The sequence below is a fragment of the Zeus faber genome (assembly GCF_960531495.2).
Source record: "Zeus faber genome assembly, chromosome: 21".
Taxonomy (NCBI): Eukaryota; Metazoa; Chordata; class Actinopteri; order Zeiformes; family Zeidae; genus Zeus; species Zeus faber.
Window position 1 is genome coordinate 18,393,197 of NC_137208.1, and position 15,782 is coordinate 18,408,978.

General features: G+C 47.4%; 1 protein-coding gene across 2 annotated transcripts; it reads right to left on the minus strand.

The window, feature by feature from the left end:
• Window positions 1-59: 59 nt before the first annotated feature.
• Window positions 60-10,106, minus strand: pah (phenylalanine hydroxylase). 2 transcript variants are annotated; one of them, XM_080022162.1, is made up of 13 exons: window positions 9,898-10,106; window positions 8,874-8,990; window positions 5,140-5,323; window positions 4,113-4,201; window positions 3,610-3,677; window positions 3,157-3,353; window positions 2,374-2,509; window positions 2,189-2,258; window positions 1,989-2,045; window positions 1,732-1,827; window positions 1,317-1,450; window positions 1,120-1,235; window positions 60-712 (listed from the first exon to the last, which is right to left on the minus strand). In XM_080022162.1, the coding sequence occupies exons 1-13, from the start codon at window positions 9,970-9,972 to the stop codon at window positions 669-671; spliced, it is 1,383 nt and encodes a 460-aa protein (XP_079878288.1). In that variant the 5' UTR covers window positions 9,973-10,106; the 3' UTR covers window positions 60-668. The 2 variants fall into 2 exon arrangements, with proteins under 2 accessions (XP_079878288.1, XP_079878287.1); XM_080022161.1 differs by having other exon boundaries at window positions 8,874-8,993.
• Between the last annotated feature and the right edge of the window lie 5,676 nt (window positions 10,107-15,782).

Genomic DNA, 15,782 nt, shown 5'->3' on the forward strand with positions numbered 1-15,782 from the left:
GTGAGATAATTTCCAATTGGGGGTGTATGTAAGTAAAAATTGAAGAATGACAAATTGGATACGCGAGTATAGGGAGATTTATTCATGGTTTCAATTACAAAACATTTCATTTGGTTTGCAATGTCTTCCATTACCTATACAGTATAAACTTCTATGTTTTTAAGCAGATAAAAAAAAAAAGGACAATATTTCATCCCTAACTTCTTCTGCTGCCTTATTTTATCACATAAAGCAAAATATAGTAAAGTATAGTATAATCTCTCAAGCTGTCTTCTATGCTTTAAATAGCTTGAAGATTACTGAACGGTAAAAGATGATATAGGCCTTCAATGATTCATTAAAAAATAGAATGAGAAATACATTGATAACATTTTTGAGATTAGCAATTGTTCAAGGGTATATATACAATAAAGTATAACATTTCCATGCACTCGGACAGAGGCTGACCATTGTTTTGGATAATTATTTTGTGTAACAGGCTAAATATTATTCAAAGGGTGTTTTCTATGGATGTCATTTCTGGAAGGCTACTGCTTTAACCGAAACGTTGTGCAAAGTGGGATACACTGGGAAGCGAAATAAGCTTCAATGCAAAAAAGGAAATCCTCCTCGTAAGCAGTCGATCCATCTTGTGCACATGGGCCCCGTGAATAGGTCCGGTTTGGGCCTTATTCCAGCTTCCTCAGGGCGTTGCACAAAATCCCAATCTCACCTAAAATAAAACAGGCAGTCTCACTTAAAAACGAGAAATTGCTTCAAAACTTTTAACATTTAGAAAAATATTTAAAGAATCAGAAATAGAGAATAAAAAAAGTATTTCTTTGGGGGCGGTACGTCAGTTGACCTTTCCTGGCAATTTAAATTTAATGTAATTTTATTTATATTTATATATATATATTTTTTAACTTTTTATTTCATTTTATATTATTATCATTATTTTATTTGTTTCTCGGACTGTCAAGCTTTTTAGAAATGCTAATCGTCTGTAGATACGTACCAACAATCACGACAGGACATGACATATTCCTCATAAATGAAATGATTCCGAATGCGATGTAACACCACAGGACAGTGTACTGTTTACATGTGTGGAGCAGGACTGATGTGTGCGCCACGTACTGTTGATGCTGTCGGCCAGGTTTCGCAGCTGCTGGGTGTTATCCAACACTTCGATGCTCTGGGTGTAGGCGTTGTAGCGCACCGAGAAAGGTCTGGGGATGGTGGCCGCGAATTTCCTGGGGGCATCGGAGGCAATGGGTCACGTCAACAAGCCCGCGTGTAATGCCCTACCCCGGCTCCGCGGTTCTTGCTCGTACCTGACTCGTTCTTTGGCGTCCTCGAAGCTTTCGGCCACAAAGTAGATGGGCTGGAACTCTGTGATGGGGTACTTCTGGAGGCTGGTCTTCTCCGGGTCGAAGGGCTGGAGCCTGGGCTTGTCTGTCAAGCAGTACTGCGAGACGAGGCGGAGAACGCAATCATCAGCAATGCCGTTTTTGATTAGTTTATGATTGTTTTGATTTCAACTGTGACGGATTTCTCAATGGGACGTCCGTGTGAACTGCGTTTCCTGCCGGTGAACAGGAAGTGCGGTGTGAATCACGGCTCAGCGCGAGGGGCCGCTTTTGGAGTGCACATCCGCTGCTGATCGTCGCATAACGCAGCTTGCGCACTCGGTGACTTGCGATCCATCTGGACCCCCGCCAAATATAGCCCCGAAACACACTCTCTCACCTGCAACTCCCCGAATGACGACAGCAAGCCGGCGCCATAGGCCTTGATCTCGGATCCCTGCTTACACAAGCCGAACTCCACCGTGAACCAATACACCTAAAAAGGGATGGTAAAACAATTGGATTTGTGGCAAACTGGATCCCCGTCGACAGACGACTCGTTTTAATTTCTTTGTTTGGATCGAGGTCACGAGCAATCCGTCCAAACTCAGCTCAATCGTTTAATTCAAAGTTTTGTATCTGGTACAAAGGACTCACAGTAGCCAGTTTCTCAATGTACTCATCAGGGGCGCCCAGAGAAGCTAGACCGATTTCCTAGCCAGGAGAGAATCAATGCGCACGTATCAGAATGCTGCGCCACAATATCCGAAAGGTGGCGGGATGCAGTTGGGTTGTGAAGTGAAATGTGAGGTTAATGTCACATAACAGCATAATGTTCCAACGAGTCACCAAATTACCTGCGAGAACTGAGCAAAACTAGGGTCAGCGAACAGAGGAACGTGTCCCAGGAGCTCGTGGCAAATATCCCTGTCACGGCAGAACACATTTTTTTCATAACTTTTATCGACACATACACACACACACACACACACACACAGAAAGCCTCACATTACTTGTTCTTCTTCTTGGACGAGACACTCACGGCTCGGGCGTGTACATGGGCTTGGATCCGTGGCGAATGTACTGCGTCGAATGGAAAACGCGGAAAGCCAGCCCAGCCAGGAAGTCCCGAGATGAGAGCAAGCCGGCCACAGGGCGAAGCCGAAAGCCAGTGCATGCTGAAATGTGGCATTCGGAACAGGAACACATTTTCGGTTTGTTTTTGTCCCCACGCTCCGAATGTCTTCATTCAACAATCAAATTGCTTAAAAGTAGGGATTGTCGCCTTTGATTTTTCAGTGGGGTATTTTTCCAGTCATATTGGTGTGGTAGTGGGGAGTGGTTTTGGCGCCATTTGTAGGTGGGGAGAGGCAGCGCTGGCAACTTGAAGGGGACCCAGCTGCAGGAGATTGGGGAATGGGAATGGCTCTCCCCACCTGCAGAAGGCGCCAAAAACCACTCACCGCTACCACAATGGGTTTCTAAACTTTGTCTCCGTCGGCCCATCTGCATCACCAGAATTTAGGGAAGCATGCGGAGACGGAGGGAGGGTTAAGGAAAGAAAGGAATTAGTGCATGGACATGAGCCCCTCAAATCCACATTCCCTAAATCAAGTAGCGGGAGTGGGGCTTCTTAAGGTCTCGGGGGCATCTGAGCAGAGCGAGCACTGCTATATCCAAAGCGAGATGACTCACTCTCATTTATGCAAAGGGTTGCGGTCTGCGGTAGCGATGACGGCAAGGAGAAGCAGGTGTACCTTACCCCTCTGTTTTCCCCCGCCCCCGCCCCCGCCCTCTCCCTCCGCACCCCGCCATCCCGACTCACACTGCAGGAAGCGGGAGATGTCCTCCAGCTGCGGGATGTTGTCCTGCCGGTAGCCGCAGTACTTCTCCAGCAGCGGGAAGACGCGGTTGTGTTCGCGGCAGGCGTACGCGGGGTACAGCGTCTTCAGCTCCCGGAACACCGTGCCCCACGTGGCCTTCTCTTCCACCGTGTACTCCACCCGGGGGACGACCTGGCCGCTAGACGAGAGGAAGGGGGTGTACAGATGTGGACGCGACACATAAGGAAACGGAAAATGCACATCTCATCAGTGGGCGTCCCGCCGGGGCTTGTTGTGCTTTGTAGTGCCTATGAATAATGCATCCCCAAATACACTCGTGGGGGTGGGATTTTCAATAAAGGGCAAAGCAGGAAGAGTAGAGGTCTCGAATGAAGTCCTTCTTCTCCGTTTCTTACACATGGCCAAAAGAAAAACTCATCTTAAATGATAATTACTGTCTGTAGTTGTAGGCGATGTCGGCAAACTCCTTCCTGCGGACTCGGTAGACTGGGTCTGTGAAGCCCTGGAAAAGGGGGGAAAAAAAACAAACACAAAGGGAAGCCATCTCCTCGCCACCGAATCAAAGAGTGGAAATCCTCCGCTGAGGCTAGAATGTCTGGCCTTTTTGACAGCATTATGCACTACGCATCTGACAGCAGCACTCAAATAGATATTCAAATCAGGCCTTTGTAGGGTGTTTTTCAGCTGATGATGAATACATTTCACTTTAATGGCGGTGGCAAAAGGGAGCAATTATCTATAATTACAGGGGCTCAATTAAAGCAATGACATCCATTTTTGTGTGGAGGTAGTTTCCATTAGAATAGGTAGCAAAGTGGGGCCTGTCATCTCCACGTGGCTCTTTCATAAAACAAGTGGGCCTGAGAGGACACGTCCTGTATTAAAACAAATACACACACACACGCACACACACACTGGTGGATGACTCAGTCCTTACTGGGTGATCGGAGTCGAGCTCTGAGCCGTAACTCAGGATCTGGTTGGCGAAGCGGTCCAAATCTTGGATGTCATTAGGGAACCACGGGACTGGGGAGAGATCATAACCATCCATCATTCGCAATCAACATGCTGTAAAACTCTTTAAAATTGAATAAATCCTTTTTTTTGGTTTCTTTGTACCGTTGTGTTTAAATGTGGCATGTGTCATGTGTCTTCCCCCCGTCACTTAATCCCTCGCAGAGTTCCCCACGACTGTTGAGTTATTACTCACTGGCTTCACTCGGTTGGGCACAAATTCATATTGATGTAGAGCATGCTGCAGTGATGTGTCTATGGGATGTCGGGACATTGTGACACTAGGCAGAACGACGGGTGGGGTCGTCTGTTCGCTCATGTGGATTTATGGTGGTCAAACACACTGGGGGCCCAACCATTAATCTATATTTAGGCACCACGGCCAAGCCCGAGACCTGGTGCAACAATGGCGCCCTACCAGACCGTTCTACAAACAGGCCAACCCCTTAATAGGCCATAAATATAATGCATCCCGCCTCAAAGTCCCTCGGCCCTGACAAGTAGACTCCAGTGGGTACACCAAGGTCAATGGAGGTTCCATGGTGGCCTTGTCTGTCTTGGCCTGGCATGACCTCGCGGCGATGGCCTGTTTTGTAAGGGGGGTTGGACCGAGACACAGAAGACCTCTGTTCCCGCAGGGGCCTATTGGTCCTCAGTAACTAAACTAATGTCAGTCCGAACACAACTAATAAAGGGGCTAGATGTCAAGAGACGGGCCATCAGTCTCTGCGGCGACGCTGCCTTGCCAATTAGACAGTCTGGCTGGGAGGTTCATAACACGCCACCCAACGTTCCGCTAATCTCATCTAAAAAGGCTCTGTCTGCTCCGTTTGTCTCCGCCGCCTGTTTTGGGCTCGAGACACATCAACCATAGACGCCCATTCGCAGGGGGGGGGGGGGGGGGGGAATCACCGACCTCAATTTTTTCAATCTGAGTCGCCCTGACGCACCTGTATCCTTCTGTTTGTTCCGGGAGAGCTCGTGCACGTGGCCGCTGATTTGCGTGCCCAGGGCGTCGATGACCTCGTCCAGGGCCTGGGAGCAGGTGGAGTCCACGTTGATGAAGAACTCAAACTCATCCTTGTTCATCCGCGACGGGCGGGATTCGATGTGCGTCAGGTTCATGCCCTTCTCCTTCAGGTGGCGGCGGCGGAAAAAAGGAGAGTGAGACACCGCCTGACCCTTCCAGATCATTTTAAAAGGTATGGCCTAGGGAGCGTCTTTCCATGTATTTTACCTCCTTTTCTTTTTAACCCCCGAGTGCAACATTGCCATGTTTTCAACACTAGAGGGTGGTGCACGCTCACTTCACAGTCTTAATGTACTACAGTCAAGGAGACCTCCTGTGTGTGTGTGTGTGTGTGTGTGTGTGTGTGTGTGTGTGTGTGTGTGTGTGTGTGTGTGTGTGTGTGTGTGTGTGTGTGTGTGTGTGTGTGTGTGTGTGTGTGTGTGTGTGTGTGTGTGTGTGTGTGTGTGTCTGTGTGTGTGTGCGTGTGTGTGTGATTGTGGGAGGGGGTTGAGTATTCTCTGCCGCCCATAGGATGAGGAGAGAGTTGGGTCTCAGACTCCCTTTTACTCCCTCTGGATTCAATTCCACAACAGAAAGGTCCATGTGGCTGGCCCGGGGCGGGAGGTTCTGCCTCCGTCCCCCAAAACTCTACCAGAACGTGGGCCCCTCTGGTTGCCGTTAGTTGCGCATGGCTACGACCTACAATTATTCGTTGCCTGCGATTTAAAGGGTGCCAGAACATTGTTTTGAGAGTCTAATCTTGAGCTAGGAACCTTGTAAGGGCATCGGCTGTATTGTCTGTATGTTGTGTTTGTTATATATTTTTTTTCCAGCTGAGAAACATTGCTAAGCGCAGGCCCAGTGTGTCTCAAGCGGAGAAAAAAACGCTGATTAACGCTTTTATATCGTCCCGTCGTGACCACTGCCTCCCTTTTCACCCGCCTCAGCAAAACATCCCTGGATCTACAAGAAGTTCAAAACGCCGCCGCTAAACTTTTAACCAGGTCCTCAAAAAGGTCTCGTGTGACGCTGATCCTGATTGCTCTTCACTGGCTCCCCATCAAATTTAGAATCCAGTTTAAATGTGTTGTCGTCACCTATAGAGCTCTGCGTGGTCAGGCACCTGCCCACATTAAAGATCTACGGCAGTCCTATGTCACCAGCGGGTCTGCTGGTCGTTCCTCGATCGAGACTTAAAACTAAAAGAGGCCGTGCTTTTGGGGTTGTGGCTCCTACATTTTGGAACTCTCTCCCTCTGGACTCAAAATCTGTGGAGATTTTGAACACCTTTAAAAAGCAGCTCAAAACCCTTGCCTTTGTGTAATTTGTCTATTTCTATGTCATGAACCACTGAGCCAAGGCGCAACAAAAACAATGACCTGATCATAATTGAAACTATATATCAATATTAAAGAAACACCGCACAAGCAGGGTTTTTCGGGCACCCCCTCCTCCTGGGGGGGCCTTGGTACCCGCCCTTGGGATGTAATCCCATGCTCCTGGAGCAAGCCCTCGCACCCAGTCGCTGGTCGGCACTGGGTGCGAGGGCTTGCTCCAGAAGAAGGCAGCAGCTGCTCACATGACGACCACACCGCCACACCACACGCCACTTAGGGTCCTAAAGTCGCATCAGGTTTTAGAAGGTACGGCTAAAGGAATTCCACATCCAGAAATACCGGGGAAGATTAGACAATCCGATGAGGATTCCACCCCCATGTTTGGCACGAAAAGGGTTTTTTGAGTTTCTGAAAATGTTATCGCTATATTTTAGGGCAAAATGTAAACGTTGGATTACATCTCGACTCGGCATAACATTTAAACATACAGCTTGTACACAGTAAGTCATTTGGACTCGTCCAGATATTTCTTTATGTCTGAATGCTCTTCCAGAAAAATGCTCCAAGGTTTATTTTGGGTCGAACAAGCGGGGGCAGGGGTGATGGTGTTCATTATCAGTTTAGAAGGAATGTTGTTGGGGGAAGGGGCTCGGGGCTGTTCTTGGTTTGGGACAAATTTTTGGCTGGTTTGCTCGAAATGTGTAGAGGAGGCAAATCACTGGATGAGAGAAGGGGGTGGAAGGGGAGGTGGGGCAGGGGGTGGATATCGAAGACGGGAGCTCATAGGTTCAGAAAGAGCTCTGGCGCGCGGAGAGCGGCGCTTGGCAGCCGTGCGGTATCGATCGCAGGCGATCGCTCACATTTGTCAACCTTGGAAATCCCAAAGAGCGTGACCAAAAACTGAATGTCTCATCCCTTTCTTCTCATTTAATCTCATTTCAGTTATAATTTAATCTCATTTCAGTACCTCCTGCATTTCAAGCTGATTGTGAAATGCAAGACTTCTCCTTTTCATAATGTGAACTTTGATACTGCATTGGCGTCGAAAAAGGGAAACGAGGCCACGCACTGTTGACTTCATGCTGTTGTGCACGTACGCACGATTTGAGTCAATAAAACACATTATGGCCGCAGTTTACGCGGAACTGTGGGTCACTTGGAGCGCCATTATTTGACCACCTTCCAAACAGAAAGTCAAGAGCAACATGACTTCTGCCAGACGATCAATAGAGCCGTTTGTCAAAGAAATTAAATTGACACCGCATGAACGGGTATATTTTGCATATTGAAGTGCGAATGGAAAGTCCAATTCCAAACTCAACATAGCACTCTTGATGACAGAAGAATTAGCACACATTAGTCCTAAATCGCAGAAAACCCTCAAGAGAATCAATCAATCATATAGATTTGGCTCAGTATCGAATGCGGACAATGTCCAATAAAGGCTTTACCACTGTAACTTTCCCCTTTTTTCGCGTGTTAATCAGTAACTTTTTCACGGGCAAACAGACTCGAAAAAGTCGGTTCATCCTCTGATCATTTACATCTGTGCTTTTAGGGGTATAATGTTTAACAGCTCCTGATGTTGCTGTTTGTTCACCACTGGATTTCCCTCCATCCTTGAGCTCCGCCGACATGAACAAATCAGATGAGGGAGAAAAATGACAAAACACACAAACCATGACTGAGCATTCCCTTAAGCTCTAGGACTTTCACTGCCACGAAATACCTTTGGCTGACAGCTCCGTGGGTGGTGTAGGGAACCATGTGTTTTTAATAGCATCGCTAAAGGGGCCCGCCACAAGTCCTTTCCCCACTGGACCGTACCTGGCGGCCTCGTAGGGTAGGAGGGTCGAACGTCGCATTGCAATCAAACTCGGAAATTGGTGAATCCGTCCTTCTGCAGGGCGGAACACAGTGAACGTGTTTTCGTTTGGCTGAACTTGTGAATTCTAGTAGTTTCGTGTTTGTAAATAAAAACCCTGACTGCTCGCCGAGAAGTAGTATGACGTGGGTTTTCCCAGATTTCCGACTTCAGTGGAACGCAGCATAGGTCGGACGGGGCTCATTATATGCAGCGGCCTGCAAACCCCTGCAGCTTTTAAGAGGAAAGCTGTGGATGTCAGTTAAGTTTTCCGCCATGTGGAAGCCATTACTTTTTTTTCTTATGAGCTGTAGGGGATAAATTCCCTCCCGGCCACCAGACGGTGTGAGCATCTTCAGTCCTTAATTAGGCCTTCTGACTCGGCCTTTGTGATTAGCGTGTTCTTTTTTGTTTTTTGCTTTCGTTATGAAATTGAAAAAGGCAGGAAGTTGGGGGTGCGGGGGGCAGGTTTACCTCAAAGAGCCTCAGGGCCTTGGCTAAGGCGCCAACCTCCTCCTTCAGTGAGAAGATGCAGGAGAGCACAGCCGACTTGTTGTTGGTCTCCTCCTCCAGGTACATGGATCCCCTTCTCTTCTGGAACAGGGGCAAAAACTTCAAAAATGCCTCTTTTTCTGCAGTGCCTTATTGTATGTTTGCTGAAATGAAGGCCATAACCATAACCCTTTGTTTTTTTTTTGTTTTCTTTCTCCCTTCTGTATAGACAGACTTTATCCCATTTAATCAAACAATACGTTGTACATTTTGCCCAATGTGATTTTGGTCATTGATACATTTTGCGGGAATACTCTCCCCACTTACACCATTGTAACATACTGTACCTGCACCATATTTACCAGCACCAGCCATTGCTTTGTTTTCTCTGGAACAATGTACCTGGAGAATATTCCTCTCCGGCCAGTGACAACAATAGCCCAAAATGCACCATAATATCACTTCACAGAGCAAGTTCACAAGTTCCCAATCTGTTTGGTCGCTTTTTATTCCTGTGGTTTTAGTCTCCTTTTCCTTTATAGATTTTATAGATGTAGTTTACGTCTATTAATGTCTACTAAATGCTGTTTTCAAATAAACTTGTTTTGCCTGGCCTGGATTTTTGCATATGCAAGTGAGCCAAGTGATGGCATCATCAAATGTAGCCTATACTACTACTACTACTACTACTACTACTACTACTGCTGCTGCTACTAGGAAGAAGAACAAGAAGAAGACAAAGAAGAACAATAATAATAATAATAATAATAACAGTAATAATAGCAATAATAGTAAAAATAATAAAAACAAAAAAAGTAATTAAAAAAATAATAATAGTAATAGTAATAATAATAATAATAATAGTAATGATAGTAATAACAAAAATCAATAAAAAAATAATAGTAATAATAGTAAGAGTTATAATAATAATAATACACGTAGATTCGTGAAAATTAAACCACAAAAAAATATATTTTTCTCAATAAAATCCAAACTCCAGATTTACCCTGGTGGTGTCATTGTCGTCGTTGTCAGGGTCTGGACCGCGGTCTCCATTGACCCGCTTGTAGACGGCGTCCATCCTCCGCTGCTTCGGGCACAGAGAGACGGGGGGCGACGAAGAGTGCGGAGAGAGTTGGCGCAGTTTTGGCGACGGCGCGACTCCCCTGGAACTCCCAGCGCTTTAAAGTTGCGCCACGTGACACCACAGGCCCCCCCGCCCCCCCCACCCGGCGGCGGGGGCGCAAGTTGGGGTCACGTGTTCGGGATCGACTGCGCCGGAGCCGCCGCCGCCTCCTGCTCCTCCACCCGCCGCTGCTACGACAACATGTTTACACGGATCCCCGGCACCCGCTAGACGGGTGAATAAAGTAGATAGATCGATCGATAGATCGATAGACAGATAGATAGATAGATAGATAGACAGATAGATAGATAGACAGACAGACAGACAGACAGACAGACAGACAGACAGACAGACAGACAGACAGATAGACAGATAGATAGATAGATAGATAGATAGATCGATAGATAGGTAGACAGATAGATAGGTAGACAGATAGATAGATAGATCCATCGATAGATAGATCGATAGATAGATCGATAGATAGATAGATAGATCGATAGATAGGTAGACAGATAGATAGATAGATAGATCCATCGATAGATAGATCGATCGATAGAGAGATCGACAGACAGACAAAGCAATACATAAATACATATAAATACATAGCTAAATTAAGATCTGAACTGCTTCACTGACTCAAGCAATTTGAAGCCGTTACATATGCCACGTGTGCTACGTGTTGTCGAGCTCGGAAAAGGGAAATGCCACAGGACCACGGCTTAAAGGTACAGTGTGTAGAATATACGGAACGGACAGAAATGGAATATGATAGACACACGTATGTTCTAATTAGTGTGTTACATATTAGAATATATATTAGATTCCCATGAATAAATAGTCGGTGTGTGTTTGTTACCTTTAGAAGGCGCGCCTCGCATCTACGTGGGGAGCGGGTCCCCTTCCGCGGAGCCCGCCATGTTGCCCCGCCATGTCGACTACGGTAGCCCAGAAGGGACAAGCCGAACACTGAACACTCGCATTTTTTGCGCGTACCCCTCCACGGAGGCCGCCGTGTCTGGGCGCCCTGGGGATGAGTCTCCAGTGGTCGCGCACCTGCAGCCTCACCGCTAGATGCCCCACACACACACACACACACACACCTATTTTTATGTATGTATTTATTTATTTATAAATGCGTGAAAATTCCTACTTTGTTTTGCACCGCCCCATGGAGTTGTCCTGTGAGGTGTATGTGACGAATCAAGACGGTTGAAGGTGGGTCGGTCCAACCAGTCACCGGAGTCATTTCGGCCTGCGCTGCTTTCCGTCGCCAAGAAAGCGAGGGGCCGCTGAGTGCCACAAGGCGTCGCCAGAAAACAACAAATCCTCCGGACGCGGCTTCGTCCACAGTTTAATAGTCCCCGGAGGTACATTCAGACATTCCGTGGAACCAAACCCAGCACCAAACAGCCCAACTGTAACCAAGTCAGTTGGTATATTTCTTATCACGGCCCTGCTCTGTATATACACTGTGTGTGTGTGTGTGTGTGTGTGTGTGTGTGTGTGTGTGTGTGTGTGTGTGTGTGTGTGTGTGTGTGTGTGTGTGTGTGTGTGTGCGTGCGTGTGTGTGTGTGTGCCTATTTTTCACGTTTTTCTAACAAATAAAATGTGCAGGGGGAGGAGGTCCCAACCTGGTGTCCGCGGCCGTGAAGGGGTTGCAGGGGGTCCTCTGCATATTATTATTATTATTATTATTATCATTATTATTATTATTATTATTATTATTATTGTTTTATATTGTTGTTGGTTTTTTGTTTATTTGTTTGTTGCAGGTTTTTGGTAAACTATTTAACGTGATGTAAACTCGACCTCACTAATGAAGTGAGTTGCAATTATTTTGTGAGATTTGCACTTTTTCCTCACCAAGATTCAAGATAAATGTTACGTTTGCGAGGCATGGCTTAGGGGAGCGGGGTGCCATCAGCCCGAGCCTAATCCGGGGGGGCCGAGCCATAACAAAAAAGTTTTGGGAACCCCTTATCACGCGTGACGGCCACTGGGGGGCAGTGTGTATTTGGGAATATCGATGGGCTGTGCTGAGTCTGTCAAAACTTTGGGAGAAAATATAACTTCCCTGCTACTCTCAATAAATTCTAATTTGACTTCAAGCTGACTTCGAAGTTCCCTCATTTGAGAGGAGCTTAAATAACTGTAACACATTGTCCGTTGACTTCGCATTGGGACCAAAACGTTTAGCTCTGTAAAGTGGTATATTCCGCAGCAGTGTCGGTCCCCCAGGGGTTCCAGGGGATCCCCAGCCAAATAACGAATAGTTAAAGTTCACCATTATTTCATTTACACAAGCTTACAGCATTTTAAATAATGACTACTTTGATTACAATTGCAGAGTTATCTCTCTAACTATAGTATAGACTGGGATGGACGTTTGGATCATCATAACAATAAATCTTCTCAGATTGTGCTGAGCGAGACAAAATGAGGCCCACGGCCGGATATTATATTGAGGGTTGTTGATGTGAGAATGATCAAGGATCACTGTTATATAGCATTACAGTATGCATTTACAGTCTGTGTTTTGGTGGCTTTGTGGCCAATCTGGAACAGCCCATTTCTTCCCAATAACAGTCGGGGCTCATAATGGACCACTGTATGTCCTCACTTGTCTCGAATGGACGTAATTGCACATTAACACATTTTGGGATGGTACGTGTGTTTCTGAAATGATGTCATATTAAGCCTCAAAGTTTCCTCAGTATCCCACTTCACACTGAATAGTGGACGGAGCGCTCACTGCTGCGTCATTATTAATGGTGATGGAGACAATTGCTCGTTTATCACGAGACGGGATTCAGCGAGCGTCTACAATTATTTGCTCCATGGGGCCTCAATCTAATTCTCACACTGAAGATCTATTCTCACAGACTAGTGATTAGCCAGATGTGAGTCAGTGGTGCTGCCTTTGCCCGTTCCCCACATAAGGCGGTCACGAGCTCCCCAGAAAGCTGCGACCATCGCTGATTCTCCCAACCCTTTCATAACGCCAAACTCCAAGAAGGTTCCACATTTTTTATTTTTTATTTTATTTGTGATTATGAGCGCCGTGCTGAAATACTAATGAACTGATCAAGCGAACTAACTTTACTACCGGCGGGCGGCGGAGATGATAATCAGCCTTATAGAGTTGTGCCGCTCCTAATTGTGTCTTCATGAGATGTTGTTGATTAATGGTGCAGTTGACGGACATCCTGTGAATGTTGTTCATGTGGACTGTCCACAGGGGTGCTGAAGAATCCACTCCAAGCCTGCCGCTGGCATTGTAGAGGCTCCTTTCTTGGGGAGCCAGAGTTGGTAGGCCGGAGAGTGCGATTGGAGCAGGAAGAAAGAAAGACGGGGGGGGGAGGAGGGTTCAAATAAAAAGAGAATGAAACTTTGAGGCTTTCAGCGGCGCTGTTGTGAAGCCAGTGAAAGAGAGCGGGGGCCTTGCAGCCAGCCACATGGGCTGTTTCTCACTCGGATAATGGAGGCCATTCTGTGGTACTTAACCCCCTCGTCGCATGCTGGGAACAGGCAGCCGTGCGCCCGCCGCTCACAACAGACACGCTCAGACACGCTCGCCCGCTGTATAATTGAATTTTACACCCAGTAAAGTCACCCCCCGCCCTGGCCACCTCCTCGCTACAAGTGGCCCTGACAGCATCTCTCCCAGGATCACATCTCTTCTCGAAGGAGCAAAAAAATTTGGACGACGAATAGTGTGCATGCTCATGAAGGAGGCCCAATTGTCCCTCAGACTTGTCAAGGACTTTCGGGTGAAATGAGGTAAAGGCTTTTGCCCATATATCAGTACCTTAAGATTAGGCCGCATGCCGTTGGTGACATTGATTTAACAGGCTACATAGCTAGTAGATATAGCTAGTCAACATGTCATCTTCATGTCCGACAGACAAGAGGAGGTCATAAAGTAGTATTCTCCTACAGGTCTCCAGCAGCTACTGTATACGAACCAGCTTGCGGTCCACCATCTACCCTCAGTGAGCACATCCAAGATAAGATCTCAGAGCATGTCTTCAGGGTCTTCCAAGGTGGGGTGGGGCAGGGGACTAAGGTCCCTAACCAGGGAAAGGCAGCATTGAGGCTCCTGACAGGAGAGAGGAAGGGTATTGACGACGTGAAAAGGGAGACGTCGACCCTAACCCTAGGGGGGTTGGGGAGGGTGGAGAGGCTGACGATCTCATCGGCAGGGGGATGCGGGCTGCTGACCAGGCCAGATCCAGGTTCTGTCTACTACTCTCATTTTTATCTGGTTCTCTGCCCCCTCTTGACCAAATACAAAAGACGCTTCCTCCCACCGGCCCCGGTCACTTTCACCTGTCAGTCAGACTTTCTGTCCCCCAGGGCTGGGACTTCTCTCTCTCTCTCTCTTTCTCTCGCTCTGCCTCTCTCCTTCTCTCTTTGAGACAATGGCGCATGGCTCCAGGTGAGCATTCAAGTGTGGCTGCCTCTCCTCCGTGCTGAGTGTGTGCGCAGTAGACCTCAACACTATTCTGTCAGCCCTCCAAAGATCGTCAACATCTTTTTGACACTTCTGTCTTTTCGAAAAAAGGAGCTTCACTCTGCAGGTATACTGTATGTCGCTGGGGGTGTGCTCGAGCGAGACACCTAGTACTGAACTGCTCCTGGTGGGCTTGTCGTTGACTTGCACAGCTGTCTTTGCGGTTCTTTTTTGGGACACCTGTAGAAAATGGTTGGGCTCCAGGCTCCATGGTATAATGTGCAGCAAGTCAATCATTCTCGCAAAATAACCCCAGACGGAGTGGTCAGGACATGTGGACGGCATTGAAGCGAGAGGTGGGGACAGTGGTACCAACGGTCATGATTAACCTACAGGGGTCATTATTCAGAAATATCCCACCGCTGGCCGTCGCTATTCACAAATCGCAATCAAATAATCCACAGAGTTGTGTAGTCACAAAATACAGATGTGTTTGTGTTTGTCGTCAAAGGTGATGACGCCCTGGGTCTAAACAAGCTCCGTTGTGTGGCAGAGAGCTGAACATCGGTGGGCACTGTATGCCCACGTATTCATCAAGGGTATTGTGAGCTCCTCGGCATGCCCCTCCGTCTGTGTTTGCTCAGCTGTCACCGGCGGAACATACGGCGCGTTGTACCTGCGGGAACAGAAAGACTTAATTAGACCTCCACGACTGACTGACTCACTGGCTGACTGACCTCCATAATATCCGACAGTCACAAGCGTACACACGCAGAGGCAATGTCACTCTTCAGCATCTAATTGGATGCAACGCTGAAGGACAGTTTCCTCGTGAGCAATTAAAAATCGAGACTTTATTACGCTTTCCCCTGGGAAATATAGTCTCAATAAGAGCTGATTAGCTGGATTATTGGTTTGTAAAAAACGTGCTCAGTACAAGTGGTAAACTGCGTCGCTCGCGCACTATCGCTAATATTATGACACTTTATTCCGTTTCTACTCCGTCCAGCATTCCATCGCCTGGCCTTGCTCAGAAGAGCTCCCCAGTCCCGCAAAGAAGAGTTTCCTGCCAGCAGATGCCGACATTCTCCCGGCAACACTGTTACCCCGGTCTCCCTGGGCAACCTCCTCCCTGGCTCCCCCCGCCTTTAAAGCCATAACCTCTTCTAATCCCCCCTTTCCCGGTTGCCCTGGAGACGGCTCCGACGAGCAGGTGATGCATTGACAAGGAGCAGATGGTTCCCTGTGGAGGTAAGCATGGGCGAACAATACTTCCATATTCATCATACAGTCTCTCTGTCTCTCTCTCTCT

Coding starts and splice junctions, on each gene's coding strand:
- pah (XM_080022161.1), bottom strand. CDS start 9,972: ATGGACGCCGTCTACAAGCGGGTCAATGGAGACCGCGGTCCAGACCCT. Junction 1,828..1,988: donor ACATTGAGAAACTGGCTACT/GTGAGTCCTTTG, acceptor ATCCCTTTTTAG/GTGTATTGGTTCACGGTGGA. Junction 1,236..1,316: donor GACGCCAAAGAACGAGTCAG/GTACGAGCAAGA, acceptor CGATGCCCCCAG/GAAATTCGCGGCCACCATCC.